At 41.8% G+C, this 17171-nt stretch overlaps 1 protein-coding gene across 2 annotated transcripts in view; it reads left to right on the top strand.

Moving 5' to 3' along the window:
* Positions 1-17171, top strand: part of enox2 (ecto-NOX disulfide-thiol exchanger 2) — a 199572-nt gene that overhangs the window by 89223 nt on the left and 93178 nt on the right. For both annotated transcript variants that reach the window (XM_069669557.1, XM_069669558.1), the window contains one exon: positions 1295-1441. In XM_069669557.1, the coding sequence (XP_069525658.1) occupies positions 1295-1441 (147 nt within the window). The remainder of the gene's footprint in view (positions 1-1294; positions 1442-17171) is intronic.

Consider the following 17171-nt stretch of genomic DNA (forward strand, 5'->3'; position numbering starts at 1 on the left):
TAGAAACCTTCTAGCTGTGAGGCAACAGCACTAACCACTGCACAGTGGCAGCCCGAATTAAACCACTGGTCCATATTATTCTTTCTAATTTCTTTTAATCAAGTATTCAATTTATCTGCAAATGGTTTCGGTTCTACTTTGATTTCACATATAATTCCTTACAGATGAATTTATGTTGAGGTCTAACAATGCAAGGGCTGAGTATCGAGAAGAATTTTTCAATTCAATTACATTCTGGTCCTGATTCGATTCGATATCGATTTTTGTTTAACCTGGTGCATTATTATGTTACCATTTTTGATGTTTACAATAAGAATTGACCCCAAAGAAGTTACATCATGTACTTAATATTTATCATGACAAACACACAGCAGTCAACACAATATTAACAATTTTATGAATTAGACAGCTTATGAACTTTTTAGTCTGTATATCTGGTTTTGATCAAGCGAACTGGGGTTCAACTTGCACGAGATTTGGCCACGAGATCTCATAGCACGAAGAATAAAACCACACGAGACTAAGAGTTATGGGGAAAGGCATACTGTATAACAACACACCGAAAATACACTCGCTACCAAAGCCGACGCTAACACAGAGTAACAGAAACATCAGTGCAAAACTAACTTACATATTCATGGACGCACACACGATAAAAAGAGTCTGTCGGCAATCACTGGTATCAGGTGCAGCAAACAAGTCCGGGCATGTCTCCCTCACTGTCGTGTTTCGGGAGGATGTGCCGAGTTGTGCTGCATTCAGGAGCGCTCAGAAAAATGATTGATCAGACACGTTTCTACACATATTTTTAAATATCGATCTCGGGATTTATTAATTGATATTGGGTCATTCAAGTACATCGTACATGATGTTCATTGGCGGATGGAGTTGCCTTGTTGTGATAGAGAAGTAGATGTTAAGAGTCCTTAAGGTAATCCATAGTCACTCTAAAGTTATGCTTCAAATTTTAATCTTGACCTCATCATATCGCTCATATCACAGATTTCATTTTTATGGAATATTTAATTCATTTTTATGTAACTGTCTTTTGTTTTAGATTGTATTAAATCCTGGCCCTTTGGAGTATGTTTTCACCCGTATCGTTGTTGTTGAAATAAAAGTGTTTATGAGGCCTTCACTGATGTGTGCCCGAGAGACGCCCACAGCCTTTGGACATTAAAGGCACAGTACCACTTGCTTCCTCTTTTTGATGTTTCACAGTGTTTTTCCCCCTTTGGCCCACAGCCATCACTTTATTTACTCTAATCAGGCTTTCTCTGTTTGTGTCTTCCAGGACTCAACCCTCTACCCTTTGATCCGTCAAGCAACAACGACCCTCTCCAGTTCAACGGCTCCAGCGTGCCGCTTGTGACGGAGTGTCCTCCTCTGGAAAACAGTGCGGAGAACAGCAAGAAGAGGAAGAGAGCCAGCCTGCCTCCAGGTACTGACAACAACTGCCTCACAAGTATTTCACAGCTGCTGCAGGATTACTCAGGGTCTCAAATCCCCGCCGTTTTGCCCTCAGCCATGTCGAATTCGAAATGCAAGAGCTCGTAATGCCCAATAGAAACAGCTTTGATACAACCTTGAGATACCTTTTCCCCTTCCTCTACCAACATGAAATAACTGCGATGGGAATTGCTGCATAATCCTATCTTTGGGTGGCAATATGGTGAAAAAAAGTAGCTTGGTTCAGCCTTTGTTGTTTTAGATTAGCTTGCCATGTCCTGAGGCTCTGCTTGTCTGTCCTGTTTGGAGGTCAGGCAGCTGCAGCAGGAGACTGCTCCGCTGAGATTGTGTGTCTGACTGTCTGTTACTGTGCCAACGCCACCTGCCAATCAAAACTGCATCACACAGACACTGACTGTCACACAGAGATGGACCCACTGAGCGAGGTGTGTTAGCGTGCATGTGTGTTAATGTGAGTTAGTTTGCTCGATAATGTGTCAAATTAAAGAAGGACTTTCTAATGAAAGAAGTGCTGACTAATTAATTGCTTTGTGAGTAATAGAAAGAAGAGCACCCTGAAGACGGAGAGGTGTTGTTCTGTGTTCTCTGCTTTCATGGCAATGCTAATTGGACGGGATTAATACACCACATTAACACAGGCTCAGACAACAATTAATCTCTCCTTCACATCTTCACATGGACGAGTTCACGACTTGATAACGTTTAATTTCATTTAGATTCACTGAACATGTCAGGCCCCTATTTGGATAATGTGTCACGGTTGATTGTCAAACAAATAAACAGCATCTGTACATTTTAATGTCACAAGTTACATATTGTTACCATGTGTAATTGTTACAGTGACAGCTTGTTTTTATAGTCATAATATTATTAGTGTTAAATCCCACTTGTCAAGTAAACTAATGCAGGTTTATTATGGAGTCAAATAATGATCCCTGACCTCCCTCCCACTCTTCTACACCCACCGTGTCTAGCCTCACTGTACATATCATGGCTACTGTAATGTAATGTTACTCCCCTGAGGGCCTGACAACTCCGCACTTCCCGGAGGTCTGAGCGGTCTGAGCTCCTGCGCTGGTTTGAGGAGTGAACACTAACACACCCCTGTTCTCAGAGCCCTCACAGAGTCGGCGAATAATACCGCTAGCTGCACGGCTAACTTAGATGCATAGCTAACGGAAGCTACACTTAGCTCTTGCTCTTACAGGCCTGGAGCACTTCCGTTGTTTTTGACTGCTTCCTCTAAATGGATGGTCGGCGGACAAAAACATGGAGCGAGCTGATTGGCAGGTTAGCTGAGGTGTTTTTACACATTCATAAATTTAAATATGTGCATTCAAAGTTTTTTCACATGCACACAAAACATGAAATACAACTGCGGGCTGTGAAACATTATTCTACAAGCTAAACATCTTTTTGACCTTTATTTGCCTCCATAGTTTATCTTTTCCACTGTCATACTTACAAGACATTAGAAGAGGCGAATATAAAGGCTTTGACAGCAACAGAACTAACAGTGACTGGGGTTATATTTGTGTTTGTGTACACAGATCAAAGCCCATCAGGAAGCCTTAAGATGAAAGCATAAATATAGTCCGTCTGACTGTTGGACAGAACATCACATTTTCATCATCAACACTGAAAGACCGACCACCCCCTGTGTTGGCCATTCTGCACCGAGTTATTTATATCAGATGCAGCGACTAAAAGAACTTTCTTCCTCCACTTGAATAATGCAGGAAGGTGAAATGGCTTTTTGTATAATGTAATGTGCTTTTTTAGTCTTGTAAATGCTGCAGAGATGAGATGTCAGGCCAAATCTTAGAAGTGTTTGTCTTCATCCGGCTTCCAGGACCACCTGTTTGTGTTTCCACTTGTCCCCATCATATGTTTGTCAAAGGCATCTGTGAGTTCGAAGAGAACTCACCACAGTACATGGATATCACAAGTGTGTACTACATTATTCCAATTAGGATGAAGTCTTTAGCTTAGAGCTTCCTTATACTGCTGTGACCTGCACACGGGTTACTTAGCCTCAACTGTGAGACTGAGTGTATGCAGGAGGTCAGTAATCACACTTTTTCTGCTCCCCAAACCTTAATTTAAAAATATAAGTTACTTTTAAAAGTTTAAGAGCGGTAGAACTCATCTTATTCCTGTTAATGTTGGAACGCAGTGGATGAACCAGCTCTGTTTGACTCTTAGTGCAAATGTGAGTGCATTTCACATATAAGCTGTGTCCCAATTGAGGGGCTGCATCCTTCGGAAGACGTATTTGAAGGCTGACAAATACGTCCTCCTTTTCCAGGGCCTTGAAGGATCCATTGGGTGCATCCTTTGTGGCACGACGTATCCCATGATTCATTGCTAGCCAATTCAAACGAGATGGCAGACTCTTAACGAGGAATACACTTTAAAAGTTTTTGGTTTCAACTCAATCGAATAGCGATACAAATGTTAAAAATAATGAAAGGGGCCTTGAAACAGATTATCTTTACAATAATCGGTTAAGTAACATGAGTTATGTTAGCTAGTTAGCCCGCTATCTACCTGTTGCTAGATGACCAGAGTCGCATTTGGAACAGCTGGTGACGCAAACAGGAAATCCTCTGTAGACCAGACCGTCTCATTTCATTTTGGCCTTCGCGGTCTACGCAGGCTACGAATGACCCATCCTCTGTAGACAGAAGGATCGAAGGATGCAGCCCCGAATTGAGACACAGCTACAGTTTAATGTTCAGCAGTAGAGAAGTTTTTTAGAGTTCATGAGGTTACCCTGGTGTGTAATGATCTCTCCTTTCATCCTGCTACTCAGCTGTTAGAGCAACACTTTTCCTGTCAGATGCTTTCCTTTTGAAAATGAGCACATCTAACAAAAAAACATTTAAAAACCTGCAAAACTTCCCAAGTAATCATCTTCCTCCAGGAGAAATCTAGCTGCAAAAATCATGTGTCTTTATTCCACTACCCCAATTACAGGTTTCTAGTTTACATGATGATTAAGAATCCAGGTTGCTGCAAAAAGTGGGCCGTAACCTTTTTCCTTAAGTGCACATAAACAATGATTAATGTCCGCCTGCCTGCTTTACCCCACTGCAGGAATCAGCCTAATGAAGGTCTTGAACAGCCTGACAGCGTCCGTCCGAGCCACCATTGTCTCCGCTCTCTCTGCGACGCCGCACGGACTCATTAGCAGCCATGTTGATTGAGTCTCGTTAAGCGACCCTAATGGATAGATTTTCCTCATTACAATTGCCATTACTCCCGATAATCCATCATCCGTGTGGGCAACCATCCGTCGCAACACGTCCACTTTTCTTACACGTATTTCACTCACCGATTATGAATTTAAGAATCCAACAAACAAGCTGTCGGTTTGATGTGGCCCACGAGGAATCCAACTCATTTCATACTTAATGCCACCCTGCTGACATATTATTTAATAATGATCTTAAAAGCGCCAAAGCCAGACCTAAACAACACGCAGCCAGATACATAACGACGAGCCCCTCACCTCCTGTAAACGGTAACAGGAAGCGTTTGAAGTTGAATTGATATTCTGTTCACTCTGCTGCAAAACAGACACTATTCATGAGAGTCCACTCACTCCACACTCAGGCACACTCGATGTTTTTAGTTAGAAACGGCTTCAGAGAAATTAAATCCATTGGTAATCGTGTCCACTTGGAAGGAAGTTTCAATTTTGTTGTGACTCATCTTTAAAAAATATTACTGCTGCGCTTGGATTGAGTAAGATTGAGGTTAAAATTGAGTATTTCTTTATTACACTACTGTTGTTAATTAGCTGTTCCCTCTTAAAGTTAAAGACGAGGCATTTGGTCTCCATCTTTCCTCTTTATCTTTGTGTTTATGTGCACCCACTGCATGTGAGTCCCTGTCTTTTAACAAACCGTAATAAGTGGTGCCTTGGGGCAGAGGACATGCTGCAAGCATATTCCTTATTCGCTTTATTGTATCAGTTTTAAAACACAGCCAGAGATGGCCATTCCCCCTCAAGTCCCGCTGTGTCTGAGCTGCATGTGGTGAACACAATGAGAGTCTGAAATACTGCTGTTTATTTTTAGTGCTGCAGGATTTCACTACTACCATTGTCAGTTTGGTGGCACCGACACAAGCTGACTTTCAGTGTCTCATTCCTGGTATTTTAATGTTGTACTACTAATAATAATCTGCACCTGTAAAGCAGTTCAATCCTGTACTGTGTTCAGTTAACTGTTTATGTCATGTGCCGTCTTCAGTTTTGGAGATCTCTCTTGTCGTAGCCTACAGTTTAGCCTTTATTACTTTCTCTCCGCTGTTTTGTCTCTTGTTTTCCCCCCTCTGTAAACAGACCGACGTCAAATTTACCAGACTTCTTTCGGCGGATTAATATGATCACAGTTAGTCCTCCGGATTGTGTGATTAAAGCTGAATCCCTAGCAACGGTCTGTTCTTTATAGCAACGGTATGTTATCGAGAAATAGCAGACCTCGGAATGCCATATTAACCAATCAGAATAAAGTATTTAACACAGCTGTCTAATAATTAGTGTTAATCCACAGAACACAATGTGTAAATGCACATACCCGATCACTCAAAGGGCTCTTACACTACATGTCGCATTCACACATACGTATATACACTGACGGAAAAGGCTGCTATGCAAAGTGCCGATCTTCAATCAGTGCCAATCTTCATTCAGCTAACACACATTCATACATTCCTGTGGACTGTAGCTGTCAGGGATTGAACCTCCTACCAATCTGAATGAGAGACAACGGACACCACCACTTAGCCACATTTGCCCCATAACAAATATGTGTTAAATGCATTTCCTTCCTTCAATTTTCAAAGCTGATTTCAAGTGTACTTCAATCGTTCCATTGTCTTGCTAGCAGTCTTCTTCTTTCCTGCCTTTGTTAGCGCAGTACAGAACACTTTTTGCCACCTGTGAAAGAGTAGAAAAGTGTGACAGTGCCTCTCTCCTGTTTTTATTTATCTCCTGCACTCACAAAATAAACAGTGACCCACTCATAGGAAAATGGCTCCATGGTGCTACTTAAGGTCCACAAGTCCACGGGGAACCTTTGAGCCTGACGGTGATTTTTCAGGCCTGGGAGCAAGGGGGTTCCACAGCTGCGGATAGCAAAGGTCCTGTCAACTTTTATAATGAGGTTGGTTTTCACTCAGTGCACACAGCACTGTGCCTGCAGCAGTCTTTAACTAACATCCTACAACCTCTGTGGTCTACTTTAGGTCAATAAGAGTGCAAACATCCCCCCAAAACATCCCTGATTAAATTACTCAAATCGTTTGAGAAATTCTGTCACATTATCTTCAGCTAAAGTGAATTGAGGACATGCATCTGTCATTTAAACTTTTCTACAGTAAAACATATAGACTTCTTCTACTGGAAAGTGTGCAGTAACAACTTTCTCTCTAAGTGAGTTTGTATGAAATACCTCTTCGAAGGAGAACGCCTGGCCTTTTGGATGAATGAGATTCAAGCACCCTTGTAACAAGGTGGTCTGAAAGGAAAAATATTGAGTAATAATTAGCACTGAAGCATAATTTCCAACCTGAGGCCATGTGTACCGATTCATCCAGAGCACTTTCAATGCCAGGATTAAAGAAATGCCCTCACTCATGTTTCCCTGCATGAAAATCAATTAGTTATATTTGATCACAAAGCCCAGTTCACCGTCGTAGTTTGAGCGAATAAAATAGTTGTACACTCACCGATCCAATCTCTTGTGCGTTGACCTTTAGTGGGAGCTAAGAGAGAGGTGTTGAATAAATTGCTATTGATTCTGCAGGGGAAAGGTTAATGTCATTGAGCAAGGGAATATAAAGATGCATGTTGTGCAGGTAGGCAGAAACATTTCACATCCAAACTGAAGGATTATGTCACAACGTGTAGCAGCCAATATTCATTTTGTTACTTATTACTACATCACAGGATTATATGTACAAGTGAGGCCTGCAAAATTTACTTGTTACACATTTGTTCGATTTCCTGCGTGAAGCTTTTACTCCAGGAGTCAAATGTCGGTTCATCTAAAGTGTTTTTGTATAATTGTTTTTTTGCTTTGCTTTTTTAATTTCTTGAGAGTCTGTGTGGACTTGTAAGTTAACAAACCTCACCAGATACCAGGCTGAATTTCCATTGAAGCAATTTTAATGGATTATTAAAGAGGGGGTGTTATGCTGTGTCACATTTTAATGTTACAATGTTGGATGTCCAGACACCGTGGGTGAAGTTTCAAATCTGTCGGTAAAATTATGTTGGAGTAATCCCCCGCTAAAAGAGTTTCAGTCTGCAGGCTGCTGTGAACGCCAGGTTTCAGACAGACTTCTCCAGAAGCTTCACTTTGTGATGTCACAAAGTGGAGGAACTCTATATTTGGGCATCTGCCTGAGACACAGCAGAACTTGCTGCCCGTGGCACGACACGCCCACCTTTCAGCTCAGTCTGCCTCGGAAATTCTTTTCACTCCACCACTCTGCTGAACGGCTCTGCTTGTTGGCTAAGAATGTCTTGGAGACAGTGTTTCTTTGGCTGTGAAGGAAAGACATCAGTGTTTACTTTTCCAAAAGGACAAGAGCGCCAGACATTCATTTCAAGTCGAAAAAGTGATGTTTACTCTCTACTGCCGACGTGTGCCCCTCGGCAGGCTTCGGAGGGGTTGCCAATCAGAAGAAAGTGGCCATGTAGGGGCGGGGTTTCTTAAAGAGACAGAGCTGACCAAGTCAGCCAGAGGCTGTATGAGGGCCTGCACAGAGCACCAGTGTGAGAAAAATTAGCAGTTTTTTTCACTGTAAATTATGCTAAGCTACTCCACAGGTATCACAGAGGTAAATATGAAGCTTTAAATTAGCATAATACCGCCCTTTAAGGCACATTTTGTGTGCATGGATCTGGACAACCTAGAATCTATAGAGAGACCAAATGTAGTGTAAACAGAACTGCATGTATTCTGTATATCCAGGCCTTTCATCTTCATCCTCTGTAGCCTCCATTCAGTCTCACTCATTCCAGTCTGACTTGAGCAATGGCTGAAAATACGCAGCTCTCTCCTTCATGAATGGAGCCAGTCTGATGGAGCAGCAGCGGTATGCCAACGCAGCAGAGCAACTAAGGGTCATGCTGGGGGGAAAAAAACACTGCATTGCAACTCTACGCTGAAAACCCATTGATGATGGATCACTATATATTTATCTTACGATCATCAATGTTGCTGCTGTTTAGAGACTTGTAAAATCCTGTCTGTGAGTATTAGATACTGTTGTGCATTTTATTTGTGTACTATAAGCTGTTAAACATCCTTTACTATAACAGGAACTCTGGATCATAATTAATTGTGATGCTGTCACCTTAAACAACAAGCACCCGCCAACGCAGCTGTTATGTATGCTCCTAATTTGCATGTTTCAGTACCTCTTCTAATGAGGAGCTCATACATGTCAGTAAAGCGTTGTTTTTCCGCTTAACCATTCACAAGTATTAAATAAATAGACATTATGAGCCCTGAAATCTCTAATTTGGATCATGTTTTCATGTCAGTTGTAAAAAAGAGGGTCTGTGTCCGAGGGTTTTGTCACTAAGAGGTCTCTTATGGGAGTTTCCGTCCACACCCCGTCTTTACTCTCCTTATGATGAATGGTTTTCAGTCTGACTGGCGTTTCCTGTGGGGAGCACAAAAAACCGAAACCCCCACTTCAGCAAACTGAATGTGGTTTCATTTTTGAGAAACTTTTGCATAAAAGCTTCCAATCATACATGCACTATTTCTTTTTTTATGGTAATGGATTTTAGGGGGAAAAAATGTAATGTGATGTCATTGACCCACCAATGACAGGCAAAGAGCTGCTGGAAGGTAAATAATGTAATGGGCTACTTAAGCTGTCAGGGACGACGGCCCATTTAGATGTATGGCCGTGTCGTTGTCACAGAGAGGTGTGCGTGTGTGCGCGTCCTGATCGCTGTGAGAGATCTACGGCTGAGGCTGAGGCCACACAGCAGCTCAGAAGATTTAGAGCGGTGCTGATGGATGAGAGACACGGGATGACAGAGAGAGCTTACAAATGAACTCATTAGCTCTCAAACAGGACGGATGCAGACATGCCGGAGGAGTTCAAAGGTTATTCAGTCTGGAAGGAATAACTGCATGCTTGTGGAGCGCTGTATGTCCGTGCAGTACATGTGTTTTAACTGGAGGAGAAAACAGTGATTGAAATGCACGACAAGCTGCGAAGAGGCCCGCCTCCCCTCATTCATCTGGGATTCCTCTGCTTCAGTCAGAACATAACAGTCCACTTGTTTCTACTGCTGCTCGGGGAGAGATAAAGACGACACATCCTTGTGTGTCTGCGCGAGCAATATGTGCTTACAGAGGCATATCTGGCATTTTTGGAGTGTTGAGAACAACGCTTTATACAGTAGGGCAATTGTTTGTCATTTAATATTCATTAGAGGTTATTGTTTGGATTAATGTCTTATAGAATAGTGGAAAGTAGCGAAAATGTTTGTCAGATTTCTTGTTTTGTTCAATTAACGGTCTCAAAACCACAGAGATGTACTTTTTGATAACATGGAAGACTGAAAAAACAAGTCTGGGAGCATTTTTCCTTTTAAGAAAGTGCTTAATTTCGAATTAATTTAATTCAATTTCTAGTAGATAAGTGGAACCATTGGAACTGTAATACTGCAATATCTTATTCATACTAGTTTTTCCTCATCAATAATGATCATACCCATAAAATAAATTGAAAATAGGTTAATCCCTTTCCCTGTTTTCTCCCCTCCCTCATTTTCACTTGCGCTCTTTGGCTCTCGGTCGCTCCTCTTTATGCCGCGCTGGTCCGGGATTTAGTGCCACTTCACCCCATCTTGCAAAGCCCACAAACATGCGAGCTCTAAATAATTCAGGGTGCCAGAAGGCGCTCTGCTCTGCTCTGTCTGTAGACTCACACTGAGGTTAATAGCAGAGCCTCAAGCAAGGCTCAGGCTCTGAAACCATCCACATATTAAATCAGACATCCTCACCTGGCTCTCTGGTTTTGTGCTTCATCAAAGCAAACCAGGACGGGTTGTTTAGCAAGATCTCCCTCCTGTTATTGCCTCTTCACAGCATCAGTGTAGAAAACATAAACAATTCGCTTTAGAGGAGCTTTTCTCTGCTGCCTCGGGGATAAAGACGCCCGAGGAAACTCGAGCCAGATAAATTGTCTTCTAGCTGGTTTTTATTAATGTTCTCGCACCCAGTTTTAGTTATTATCTCTGCTTACTTTGCTAAAGTGATTTCTAATGCGGACATAGCCTGCAGGCGAGAGTTTTAGAAAATGTGGGTGTTGTATCAGCAGCCCTTTAAAAACACATTTTCTCATTATTGTTATTGTGCCTTTTAAATGTGATTCAAAAAATATGTAGTTTACTTGGAAAACATGCTTTATGTGCTTCCACTTTTAACCTGAAAAGAATTTAAGGGTTTAAAATTAAGATAATCCTTTATTGATCCCCAGAGGTAAAGGGTTATCTTACTTTTTAAGTCAATAGTTTAATTTAAGTTTAATTAAGAGAGCTCCAAATGTTCATTTAATCAGCATCTTTCTCTTCATGTCGTGGTACAATCCAGATCTGAACCCCATTGAAAACCTCCTGAATGAGATTAAGAGGAGGATGGATGGTCACAAGCCATCGGACAAAGACGAGCTGCTCCAAGAGCGGCCTCACGTCACCAAACAGCACTGTGACAGGCTGGTGGAGAGCATGCCAAGACGCATGAAAGCTGTGATTAAAAACCAGGTTATTCCATCAAATATTGATTTGTAAACTCTTCCTGAGTTAAAACATCAGTAATATGTTGTCTAAACATGAACATAAACTTGTTTTCTTTGCATTATTCGAGGTCTGAAAAACATCTTTTTTATCATTTTCTGCCTAAAGACCTAAATGAGAATCTTTGATTTGAATTAGGGAGAAATGTTTACAATAAAACTAAAGTTCATTTTACACAAACGCAAAGCTATAAATCGCAGAATCAGAGGACATATTTTTGCAGTGGTCTCTTAATTTTATGGAGAGCTGTATATATATATGTATTTTCTGTGACCTCTGCAGTTCCTATAAAACATTTTCAACAGTAGTTTCTAACGGTATGGGGTCCTTAGTGTAGGTAAGTGTCCATAAACCTGCATTACATCTCTTCATTTGTTTCAGTATTGTGAAAGTGAACACTTCTATATCAGTGATCACTTTGTTTGCGTTGAGAGCATGTGACAATCAATCATCAATCAATCAATCAATCAATTTTTATTTATATAGCGTCAAATCATAACCAATGTTATTTAAGACACTTTACCAAAAGTGCAGGTCTGGACTGTACTCTTTAGTTATACACTGCCTGGCCGTAAAGAAAACACCCAACATGAATCTACCATGAGCAGAACATTTGGCAACAGTGGCAGGAAAACTTCCTTCAAACGGGCAGAAACCTTGAGCAGAACCAGGCTCATGGTGAACAGCCGTCTGCCTTGACTGGATGGGCTGAAAAGTGGGATAGAAAGAGATGCAGGACAGAGACAAACAAGACGAAAAGGCTCTTTAAAGCTGCGAAACGGGCCCGTCATAATATCATAATGGTTAAAGGGAAAAAAAACCCACATAATTGATGGATGGTTTTTGCTCCCAAATCTATACGCATAACCCCCCCAAATTTGAAGCATTATGTAAGTCATACTCGAATGTTATCTCTAAGACTTCCTTTCAGTGGCTTTTGATAATCGCTTATCTATAACTCTGTAAAAGACGGCTGTAATCTACGCCTGCACTTTCTCTGTATCTCAACCCTCCAGCGTCCCCTCCTCACTTCAGCTGAAACAGAATCGGCCTTTTCCTCTTGTCGAGGGCACGTTCTGTAACGGAGAAGGCTGGCCCAAGACTTAAGGGCTCAGAGGGTTCAATTACAAATGTAAAGTCTGTTTTGGAGGTTTTATCTGCAGTGTTTTTCATAAAGCCGCCAGCGACTGTCAGATTTCTTCATGTCTGAGACGTCCCCGAAACACCAGAGAATAACTGCTGTCTCGGATAGGTCGGATTACCTGATGAATTATTCATGGGATCTAGGTGGGCGAGCTTTGTTCCTACCGTAAATGAGGCAAAACTTAGTTTCGACTAACCTCGGGTGTTTTCTGAAGTCATTTTAAACTGTACTAGGAGACTAGTTTGGCCACAATACTTCTTGCCTCTGCTATAATTGGAGATGGAGAGGCTGATATGATGTAACAGGAAAGTACGCAGGATGTGGCATGCCCGGCTCATGCACACAAAGCTTTAGTAGTTTAAGGAAGATGGGACTAAACCACCTGAAGTCCTTTTTTTACCTCTCTTCCTCCTTTGTCTGTGCTCCTTCACATCAGTTACCTCAGCGAGCAGCTGAAGGAATCCCTGTTTTTATTCAGCGCTTTGCTCAAAGCAGCATGTTCATCACAGAGACCCTGCAGCTCTTCTATCAACACCTCTTCCCCCAATCCATCCCTCCCTCCCCCTCCTCTGTCCGTCTGCCTCCTCTCTCAGCCTCCAGCCGGGTTAACTGATCCACACCAGCTGCCTCTCACTGCCTGACATCAGTGTGCTGAACATCTCCTCTGCCTTAGCACTTCTCCGTCACCCTGCCACCTTTTCCCAACAGCCTCGTTTCACTCTGCGCTGTGAGAGCAGAAATAGAAGTACAGAAAAAACAATGTGGAGTCTTAATTAACGCATTTTAAACCATACTTATTTTTATAGGACTATTTTGAGGATTGTGAATTGTGAAACCCCACAAGCTGAAATCAAAGACACTGAAATCATTAAAAGATAATATAAATCGTGATCAGTGGTAAAAATCTAAGACCCATTAACACCTGTAACTTAAAGTGTCTCCATATCTGAATTAAATTATTAAAACTACACTGACTCACTGTATGTTAGGGGGTGGGAATCACAGGGTAGCTCACGATACACAATACGTGGCCCACGATAACGATATTTTCAAGATACAGCGATTCTGCGATAATTGATATATTGCAAGACAATCATATAACGATACATCACGATATCTGATTAACTTCTTCTTCGGCCGATTAATTTCCGCTCACGTTACACGCATTCATGTCATAAGCACCACCATGAGGAGTCATGACGTAGTGATGCAGTGAGTCAAAATCACAGGGAAATCTGTTTAGAGCGCCGTATATTTCTGAATTAATATGTAGATATTTGGCGCCGGCCTATCGATAATTGTATTGCACGAGCCAGGATGACGATATATTGCCATATTGATATTTTGTCCCACCCCTATTGTATATATTTCTCTGTTGGTCAGATCAGAAAACTCACTACAATGCGTCCAGACTTGGCCCTACTCAAATCTTGAGGGTTCTGTTGATGCATCTAATGCCAGAAAAGCAATAGTTTAGCTAGCATTATTATTTAACATCCATAAACAGACAATAATACATAAATTACTTGCTTTTCAGGACAAAATCAGGACTACTGCTGCCCTCTCACCCACGCAGACAAGTCAGTAATAGAAATGATCAGGGATCAGATACTTGCTGCTACATCTCGTTGTGCTTTCTGTTATAATTGTATCTGTTGACATTGGAGCCCTTTGTTAAGGAAGTAAGCTGTCAACAGAAAGAACGACAGCTAGTGCCAGTGTAACCTAACCTTCTGTTGTCTCAGGGGGCAGATTGTGTAGGCAGATGCTACGAGTGGTTTCCTCCACAGACTGCTAACTGACGTTGTTACACTTGGGTGAAGTGAAGTTACATATACAGCAGGGATTGACGTAAGCATTTACACATTCATAGATAGAGTTACAACAGTTTTGTACTACATCATCCTTGCAGCTCACTTGGCATCAGGAGGCCTGTTCAGGTGTACTCATAGCGCGCCACCCGTCATAATTATTGCATGATTGTACCCGCCGATAAACAACCCAGGGAGACATTGTTAATACAATGCTTCTCAGCACAGGATACACATACCAAGACACACAATACGACATGTTAAAGGAATGATGCAGAAAGTTTGATTACATTTTGACAGGCAGGACAAACTAGACTTTTTTATTATGTTCGAGCAAAGTCTCTGAACCCCGAATGTCATGGGAGCGCTGCTCTGTCTGACCGTGGGCTCTGACGCCTTCTGAAGAAACACATCCAGCATGTAAGCAAGCAAGCCAAACTTTATTTATACACCACAGTTCATGTCTGGGGAAATGCAGTATGCCTGAAGAAAAAAAGAAAGAAAACAAGTGCATACACAAACTGTAGATGTGTTTGGCTGTGTGTGCACCGAGGAGGGATGTGTGAAGGAAGCATGCTCGGTTGCTTCAGATCCAGATATTATAGCCGGTATTCTTTTCTTTAAAGCACATTCTTATTCTTTTAAGAGGTAGTTTTAATTGCTATAACTTGTCTGATGCTTTGTCGTGCTTTTGTCTTCCAACGGCTCACTGAAGGTTCCCTCCTTTAGACTCCCTTTTGTTATATATTCAAAGTTATGGTCCATTTTATGACTTTGAAGTAGTCAAATGTTATTTGATGTTTAAGTACTGCTGCTTGGAAGTAATGTCAAAATTCTGTCTGTCTGTGGTCTTCTGATTTGGTCAATTTATAGAATGTCAAAACATATGTATTAATAGGCCTGACAAAACAATTGGAGAAGGTGTAACCAGAACATTTTGCCAGTAAATCCAGCCAAATACACTGATCAGCCATAACATTATGACCACCTGCCTAATATTGTGTAGGTCCCCCTTTTGGCACCAAAACAGCCCTGACCCTTCGAGGCATGGACTCCATTAGACCTCTGAAGGTGTGCCGAGGTATCCGGCACCGAGGCGTTAGCAGCAGATCCTTTAAGTCTGCAAGTTTCAAGGTGGCACCTCCATGGATCGGACTTGTTTGTGCAGCACATCCGACAGATGCGCGATTGAATTGAGATCTGGAGGAGCACTTTTGGTAGGTCCTGACCACTGCAGACCGGGAACACCCCGCAAGAGCTGCGGTTTTGGAGATGCTCTGCCCCAGTCGTCTAGCCATCACAATTTGGCCCTTGTCAAAGTCGCTCACATGCTCACACTTGCCCACTTTTCCTGCTTCCAACACATGAATTTGAGGACAATAAGCTCACTTGCTGCCTAACATATCCCACCCACTGACAGGTGCCATTGTAACGAGAATGTCATTCACTCAACCTGTTGGTGGTCATAATGTTATGGCTGATAGTTGTATATACAAAAGAGACATGATGTATGGAAATTCACACAGCATCTTTAAAAGGTTAGACTCTTGTGTTGTCCAACTGTCTCATTCCTTTCCAATCATTTTATCATCGATCCTGACCCATCATTGACGCACCTTTTCTTTCTCAAAGCCATTTTCTATAAAAGCCACCAGTCTCTGTTTGTCTGCAGTTTAAAAAGCCCGATACATCAGAAGCAAGTCTCTCTGTTTCTTCTCCAGTTCTGCATGCCTCCATGCCTCCATGACACGTAAGAAGGACTGATGTATGTTGTGCAGCCAAAGGCGAGTTATATTCTACGCAAGCCCCGATTCTTCCAATTACTTCAGCTGCTTTGGATGTGGTTGCTGTTTTCGCCTTTGTTGTTTTCTGAGGACATCAGCCTTATGCGAGGGTGGGGCAGCAAGTCAGTGACAGTGTTTCACCTTCATGACAGGGTCTATACTTTGTGCACAGGTTTTGCATAATAGGACTTGAAACAGGGCTTAAATTTTCAGTTGGAAATGGATGACCTAATTACCACAGGCGGCAGTGATGAATCTGGACATAAAGTAGAATAATGGAGAAGTCAATAATGACAGTGTAGCTGTGGGAAGTGTAGACTGGCATCAATAAAAAGAACCATGACACAATCCAAGTGGAGCGTGCCGATTAATTATTCATCACAGCGGTATTTTTAATATCCATTGTGATTGAATTGATGAAATGAGGAATGCAGATGGCTGCTGGTGTGACTACAGCTCACAGACTGTATGGAGGGAACAGGCCTCTGCCTTTTGAAGTGTCACTTCTCATATACTGGCGAGGCCGCCGGGGATTGTAACGTGATGATGTTGGGATCAACACAGCAGAGGCTTTGTTAACAGTCTTTTGACGTCCCCCTGCCTGGCTTGACTCCCCCCTCAGGTGTTTGTGTTGTATAAGGAGTGCTAATAGGTTTAATCTGAAGTCAGCACACTACATTATTAGGGTTGTTAAATTCCAAAGTTTTTCGTAATGGCATTGACCAGAACGCTGTTTAAGCCATTTGTCAAAGCCAATGAGAGGAAAGGGTTTGTTTTTTTTCCCCCACTAACTTTGTTCTCCCTCTTTTGCCAAATTCTATGCACATGTGTTACATGCAGCTTCACACTGCTATGATCAAGGGTTATTAGAGCTTATGATGGGGGCACGCAGTGCAGCTGGTTTTCCTGTTTTGCTCTCTGCAATTATGACAAGTTCTAGTCCCCCCCAAAAATGTAGTGGTTTGTTGCTTTCCTTTTTTTCAATGATATAGATTTACAAGATTTTAGGTTTCTTTGCCATAGATTGGACAAAACAAGAAATTTGTATCAATTGAAACTAGGCAATATTTATTTAATATTTATTTGAGATAAGCTATACTGAAAAAAAGTTGAAAAGAGTTGCT

This window comes from Semicossyphus pulcher, unplaced genomic scaffold, assembly GCF_022749685.1.
Source record: "Semicossyphus pulcher isolate SPU_LCO1_2020_fin unplaced genomic scaffold, fSemPul1.0.p SCAF_2, whole genome shotgun sequence".
NCBI classification, from domain to species: Eukaryota; Metazoa; Chordata; class Actinopteri; order Labriformes; family Labridae; genus Semicossyphus; species Semicossyphus pulcher.